The sequence below is a fragment of the Canis aureus genome, chromosome 23, assembly GCF_053574225.1.
Source record: "Canis aureus isolate CA01 chromosome 23, VMU_Caureus_v.1.0, whole genome shotgun sequence".
Taxonomy (NCBI): domain Eukaryota; kingdom Metazoa; phylum Chordata; class Mammalia; order Carnivora; family Canidae; genus Canis; species Canis aureus.
Window position 1 is genome coordinate 23388384 of NC_135633.1, and position 7283 is coordinate 23395666.

General features: G+C 48.0%; 1 protein-coding gene across 1 annotated transcript; it reads right to left on the reverse strand.

Moving 5' to 3' along the window:
* Nucleotides 1-421: 421 nt before the first annotated feature.
* LOC144294801 (E3 ubiquitin-protein ligase TRIM21-like) lies at nucleotides 422-6372 on the reverse strand. The gene is made up of 6 exons (XM_077866756.1): nucleotides 5965-6372; nucleotides 5352-5477; nucleotides 4120-4350; nucleotides 2139-2161; nucleotides 1399-1499; nucleotides 422-1154 (listed from the first exon to the last, which is right to left on the reverse strand). The coding sequence occupies exons 1-6, from the start codon at nucleotides 6370-6372 to the stop codon at nucleotides 607-609; spliced, it is 1437 nt and encodes a 478-aa protein (XP_077722882.1). The 3' UTR covers nucleotides 422-606.
* Nucleotides 6373-7283: the final 911 nt, after the last annotated feature.

A 7283-nucleotide genomic window follows, 5' to 3' on the forward strand; every position in this document is an offset into this window, starting at 1 on the left:
TTGGGAGAGCATGGTAGGGATGGGGGAGCACAGGGGCTGGAAATGTAATGTGGAAATCTAAGGCATGCATCATTCAGGCTTTATTTTTAAAGGATGGCTGCTTTCTTTTTTTTTTTTTTTTTTAAATAGGTATGGAGCAACTTATGCTCTGATATGTTTATGTTGGAACAGTAATCCTAAATGTATACAAGAACAAGGATTGAATGTGATAGATCAAGACCCAATACATTTAGGAATCCCCTTTGCAAGCCATGCAAGGTGTATAAGAGATCTTACCAAAGGCCTAGAGATGGAGAGGAGAAAACAAGACTTGGGTCACATAAAGATGGCAGAGACATGTTTTGGTTGATCCAGGTGATTTGGGCCCAATATAAGTAGTTTGTTTCATGGAGGGAGTCAAAGTAATCTAGGGCAGGAATACTGATGTTGAAAATCATTTTATGTAGATTTTCAGTGAATTCCCTGCCACAATCTGCTTGCTGGTATCCCGACACCTCTACAGAAACAAAGTGGTTCAGAGTTCCTGGGGAAATGGGGCAGAGTCAATGGCTGAGAAAGACACCAACAGTCGGTGTTCAGAGAGTGCTACCACTGCTCCATGGATCCCTACGATCCCACCTCCAGCGGACAGAGCACAAGAGGTGCTGCGTTTCTTCCTGCATCATTAAAACCAGTACCAAAGAAAGGCCACAGAGGTCCAGCAAAGGCACATTCAGAGAAGGTATAGATGAGGGAGCCATGGTCAGTGATGTTGTAGAAGGAGACTGTGTGGGCCTCACAGTCCAAGAAGATCCCAACTTGGCATGGAGGCACCTGAAGGTGGAGGGGAGTCTGGGGACAGGTGCCAGCCTCATATTTTTGTTTGTTCAGCCAAATTGTCCAGAAGCCGTTCCCAGGGCTGAGCAAAAAGTGCCCCTTCCTCTGTGCAGAATCTGTACAAACACCCAGGTCCCAGGCCTCTTTTCCTCTCACATCCACCTCCCAGTAAGCCTTTCCAGAGTCAAAGCACTGGGCTCCCAGGACCATGGGATACATGTCAAATCTGCTTTCATTTTCAGGCACTTCCTGCTGGCTGTCTCCAAGCCTCACTTGTCTCCGATCCTCTGAAAGGATGAGCCATGGATTGGCTGTGTGTGGATCCAGGGTGATGTGTACTGCAGAGAGAAGCCCACGGTCAGGCTGGGAGAGGAAGGGGAAGCAGGAGCCCTGGGCCTGTGGTGGGGGTAAGGATGAGGGTGACCATGAGCTGCACTGTGGGAGAAAATAACCTTCAGGCCTGACCTTTGAGGGAACCACCTCTCTGTCCCTGCCTCACCTACCCTGACCTGCCAGGGACTCACTCTCCACCCTCATCACCCACTTCATTCCCCAGTCCCACACTCCTGGGGCTAGTCTCACCTCCATACGTCCTCAGCATCGTCTTTAGCCCTGGCACGAGGCACACACTCCTCAGACCCGGGGAGGTAATGTCCAGCTCCTTCAGGTTCCAAGCCTCAGTCCTGGGGCAAACAGTTACAGACCTTGTCTCCATCTCCTGCCCCACCCTCCTGAGCCCTGACACTATAACCTCCTTTGTAGGTAACAATTTAATGCAAATTTATAAGCACCTGTGTTAGGATCCTTGGGGGTGGGAGGCAAGAAGATATAGGACATAGTTCCTATCCAGGCCCTCCTGGTTACATGGGCCCCCTGAAGCCCCCTGACGCAAGCAAGCACATTCTGTTTCATTTTACAGGTTAGGCACCTGATACAGATGGAATTACTTCTGTAAGGAACCCCAAGGAGTCTTGCCCATGCAGCTGGTCTCACATGGCTCTTCCTGGGAGATTTGTAACCAGCTAGATTCTTTTTAAAGAAAGAGTCCTAGCAGGCTGCAGACTCAAGATTGAACAGAATTTCCCCTTTTGTTGGGGCTTCACTTCATAAAGCTGTTATGGTCCAATTACTTTGGATAACTCACCAACTGATGTTTTCACTAACTAGCCTCAGACCAGAAAATATTTTATGGGCTATTGGGTCTTTGAGAATAGGGAGAATGGGGAAAATATCAGTGCATGTCTTTCTAATGCAACAACCTTTTCCACAGGTATATATGCTTCCTGCTTCCCCCTCTTCTTACAAAGAAAACCTCTCCTTACCTTCCCAGGACACTTTTCACCTCCTGAGGAGAGAAAAAAACAGAGTGTAAATTCTGGATCACTGGTTTACCGTTGAGATCTCAGTTCTGTGGGTGAGGTGATGCTCCCCCCTGAGGCCCATGGGACATTGTTCTACTCTATTCCTCTAGGCCATTACCTGAACTATTTCTCCCAGCTTGGAGGAGAAGGAATGTGGATGTTTGTGGAATAACAAGAGTAACCAGCATGGGTGTGACCTACAGCCAGGAAAAGGATGACTAGTTTAAGGACTCTGATTCAGAAGACATATTAGAAAGCTCAGACTTTATGGGTAGAGGAGTGGGAAGAGAGTGGAAAGGAACAAGCAGCCCAGCCTGGCTGAGGTCCAGAGATAGTCACAGGGCAAGAATGGCCAAGTCAAGATGGACAGGAACTGCTCTATCTCATTTACAGGCTTGTGTTGTTTGGGAAGGAAGGGCTGTTTTATGCTGGAGTTAATGCTGCTTTCTCATGTATGTGAAATTAAATCATTTGAGCATATGCTGTTGTAGGGCTTGGGAGACCTTACCTGGGAACTGGCAGAGTCCTAGGCCCAGTCAAAAGTGTGTTAGAAAGCATGGCTCAGTGTTGGGCAGAAGCAAGATTTAGAGAATGAGAAGGGCAAAAACAAAAACAAAACAATGGCTTCATGACCACATCCGACACAGACACCAAAAAGGTTTGAAAGAGAAAAACTGTACAAGGTTAAAGCAGAAGGGACTTTTGAGACCCTCTGGTCAACAGTTTGCCACAACAAGGCAAACATATTAGGGGATGCAAGATAATTTTAAGTAGAACACACATCGATGAGTTTTTAAAAAATAGTTATGTGCTTATTTTAATTTTAGCTCTGTCTCTTACTATTTGGGTGAACCTGGTCAAGTTATTCAGCTTTAGTCTCTAAGTTTCTCAACCTCTCTGCCCCTCTGTTTTCTCATCTATGAGACGAGGATAACAGCACCCATCTCACTGCATTGTTGTGACAGATCGAATAGACCGAGGCATGTCATATGTGCTATTTAAGAAAGAGCCGTTGTCATGAAAATAGAAAAAAAATCAGCAACATATCAACACATGATTTCTTGGCTACTGTTGCTTAGGACAAATTTCCTTTTAAGCTAAATTTCTTCCAATGAAGGTGTAAGACAATGTCAAGAAAACAACATTCTGGGGCACCTGGGTGATTCAGTGGTTGAGTGTCTGCCTTTGGCTCAGGTCGTGATCCGGGGTCCTGGGATGGAGTCCCGCATGGGGCTCCCTGCGGGGAGCCTGCTTCTCCCTCTGCCTATCTCTCTACCTCTCTCTGTGTCTCATGAATAAATAAATAAAATCTTAAAAAAAAAACAAAAACATGCTAACAGGATTTGGGTAGTGCACAGAAGTGGCAGAAAGTGTGAAGATGATATATCAGTGACTAATGTCTGGGGAATCCTTGTTATTCAGTCCACTCCCTCCCCCTTGTTTCACAAATGGAGAAAGTAGGTCTAGGAAAAGGAACAAACTTGACCTAAAATTATGGAAAGGATTGGTGGCAGGGCTGGGGCTGGGCTACTGTCTTTTAATTTCTAGTGCTGTATTTTCAGTTACATGTATGAGAACGTTCCCATGGCCAAAGGCTCACGTAGAAGGTTTTGTGGTTTCTCTCATTTAATCCTCACAAAAATCCTTTGAGAGATGTACTAATATCCATTTAACATATAAGAAATTTGACTCCGAAAGGTTAGGAACTTTCTCAAGGTTGTGGGCCTAGTATGTGTTAGAGCAGGTTCTTGCTGGGGATGCCGTTCTTTTCAATTGCTGCAAGGAATATTTCCTCCTAAATCTGCACCATTCTGTGGCTTGAATGTAAACTACTCATGGGTCTGAATTCCAGGGACAGGGTTTCTACTTGCTGTTGGCAGCATCAGGGAGCTCTAGCCATTTTTCAGTTCCTCCAGGAGCCTCAGAGAAGAGGGTGGCTCACCTGCAGCAGCTCTAGGGGTGAGCCCTTGCTCCTCCTCTCCAGCTCCACAACCAGCTCCTGCAGGGCTTGGGTCTTCTGGGCCAGCATGGCCTCTGTCTCCCCTAGGATTCTCAGCTGCTCCCTCTCCTCCATGTCTAGCCTCTGCATTTGCCTCTGTTCCTCCGCAGCCAGGAAGTTTATCTGCTGTACAAATTCTGCGTGAATCCTCCGTTTGTGTCTCTCAACCTGACTCTTTGGTGTCCATGGAAAGAGAGGATGATTTTGTCAAAATCCCCTAAGCCTGGGGAACAGAGGTGGTCATTTCCATTTCTATTCCCCATAGACTCACCACTCTGGGTCTGAGAGCAAACATACACTATTTTGCTAGGGCAGGAAGTGGGTGAGGCTTCCGGGCTAAGAGTGAAATGGGATTATGGTGGGGCACACTGGGGCTGTCCTACAACCACAGCTGCATTGACCTATGTTATCGACTTTCTACAGCCTCTTTCAAAACCCAGTCTGCACCTCGATGTGCCCAAATCTGTCTTCATATCTCAGTGAGTTCCTGAGAGAGTAACACCTGTCCCCACCCCAACAACCATCCAAACACAGGCTCATAACACTGTTCCCCAGGCCTGAGGAAAAGGAGTTTTGGGGATAATCTTGGCTGCTCTTCTGTTAGTGACTGGAAGGTCACCGATGGCACAGGATGAGTCCTTTTGCCACCACAGCCTGACTCACCCTTCTCTGATCCCAAATCTTCCTTTCTGGGCTCTATTGGCCATGAGTTCCCTCCATGCCCTTATAGATACAGAACAAGCTTTATTCTCCATCCTACTTTGGACCAGTGATCTGAACACAGTCAGAAAAACCAGCATGACCAGATAGTTGCCTATGTCTGACCTGGATTGTTCCCTTAAGTCTGTACCTCCTGACAGGCCTAGCCATTGGGCATCTCTCCTGAGAGACCACTGACCAGACATGGAGGCAAAGGTGCCGTCATGTTTTAAGACTAGGCTTAAGGAGCAGGAGCTTTAGGGTATGGCTTGTACCTCTCCGAAGGGTATGGCACCTTCTCCTAAGACTCTTGATTTTGCTATCTGATCTGAGCTCTCTCCTTTTTATTCACCTCTATCAAGAGACCTAGAGGACAGCTGGTTCATGGTGAGTGAGATATATTATCACTCCTCAGATGGGCATAGCTATGCTTAGGGTTTGAGTCTGGGGCCCTGGACTCTGCCCTGGCTTCTGACCTGAGATTCCCTTTGGAGCACAACACTTGCCTTCCAGGCTGCTCTCTTCATTGCAGTATTCACTTCCAACTCCTCAGCCAACTTTTGTTCTTTTCTCAGTTTCCTTAATGCCACCTTAAGCTTCTCCTGCAGAGAAAGGTAGGTTAGCGCCCGACCAGTCCAAGAAGTAGGGTGAGGCGCCATGAAGACATGCTGGTTCTTTGAAAAACTTGAGTGCAGAGAAAGAGGGAAGACTACAGTCTGATTGGGATAGAGATTCTGGGGATGGGAAGACTTTGGCAAAAGCCTGAGGTTTCTTTCAAAACACAGCCACGCTGTTGGAGGTGGTGGTGTGGAGTTGGAGCATTCCTCATTCCTAATTAACCAGAAGGCCACAAGGAAGTGTGATCCTTGCAGCGTTTTCCCAAGCGTACTCCCTGGTCCTGGGGAATGAGAAAGCTGTCCTGAGCTTGCAGTTCTCTGCTTCAATTAGACCTGGAAGGTGGGAAACCCCTTCCTTTTCCCAACCCTGCAACTCCACAGGTGACTTTGCCTCCCTCACTCTGGAGAACAAAACCCCAAGCACGGACCCAGCTCCCTTCTACTTGGTCAGGCCTCTGTGCTAAGTCCTTACCTGGTATTCCTGAGCAGCCTCCTCGACAGGGACCGTTTTGTGGTTACGGTGGTTCTGGGACTGGGAACATACCCAGCAGAGGATCTTCCCATCTTCCTCACAGAACAGGTGCAGTCTCTCTCCATGTACCTGACACCATTCCCTCTGTGTGACTTCATTGGCATTCTGACCAATTTGTTTAAGGTTGTCCACCACGTTAGCCAGTGGCCAATTGGGCCGGAGGTTTCGGAGCAAGAAGGTGTGCTGACACACAGGACAGACGCCGCCACCATCTTTCCCCACCTCAGAGATGCATTTGTGGCAGAAGCTGTGGCCACAGTCAATGCTCATAGGCTCCACTACAGGATCCAGGCAGATAGGGCATGTGACCTTCTCCCACATCATTGCCAAGGGCATTGCTGCAGCCATAGGGGTGATCTTCTTAGTAAGCAGCACTGTGGAGATCCTGGGGTACCCTGGTGGGGAGAGGAGAGAGGGAAATGAGCAGAAGAGAAGGGTTGTGTGAGAAGAAAAACAATCCAAAGGAAAACACAAGGAACAGTGAAGTGGAAGGGGTGAAAACAACACCAGAACATTAACTTGAATAATAAGAGCTTCTCCTCTCTAGTCTCATCCACTTACCTAGTCAGACAGAAGGGGAAACTGAGTCCCCCAAAGAAACTGAATGTTGTTGAGAACTTCAGAGATAAAGCTGTTTATAACTCTATTTTCATCATGGCCCTCTCTGCTTCATCCTCTGTCCCAGGCTTTTCCTGTCCAGTCTCTGCCCTCTCAGGTCACCAGTCCGCTGCTGAGCAGCTCATCTGTATGACAGGGACCATGTACTCTGTACACTCCATAAGCCAGAGAAGGTGCTACCTGCTTTGGAAATATCTTCATTATCTGCACAATAATCACAGGAGTTACTTCTATATCTGTGATTATACACATAAGAATATATTTCTACGTATCTGTCTGTATGTATATATACCTGCAGGTATATGTGTGCATATGGGTACCTGTATATGTTTATATGCACACATGAACAGTGCTTGAGCACTCCCTGGGCTCTCCTCTCCCTTCTGGGAACCTGGTAGCTGGCTTCATTGCCTCTGGGGCACAGACCCACAGGTTTCTAGCGTCTGAAACTGTCCTGCCCCCTCTCACCCCCAGAGGAGAAGTGTCGAGGGGAGTGCCCGGACTACACTCCGGGCTGGGCTAGGTTTCTGCCCCGGTGCCCCCCGCTTAGGGCAGCGCCCCCGGGGGCTTGGGTGTCACGTTCACATTTGGGGCCCCGTCCCAGGCAGGCTGCCAGCCCGGGAGGAACTGCTGGGGTTGGG

What these genes read in the sequence shown, in the direction of transcription:
- LOC144294801 (XM_077866756.1), bottom strand. Translation starts at nt 6,372, where the DNA reads ATGGCTGCAGCAATGCCCTTGGCAATGATGTGGGAGAAGGTCACATGC. An exon ending in AGGCTGCTCAGGAATACCAG is followed by an intron (nt 5,478 to 5,964) that starts GTAAGGACTTAG and finishes CTTTCTCTGCAG; the next exon opens with GAGAAGCTTAAGGTGGCATT. An exon ending in CACCCCTAGAGCTGCTGCAG is followed by an intron (nt 2,162 to 4,119) that starts GTGAGCCACCCT and finishes TTCTCTCCTCAG; the next exon opens with GAGGTGAAAAGTGTCCTGGG.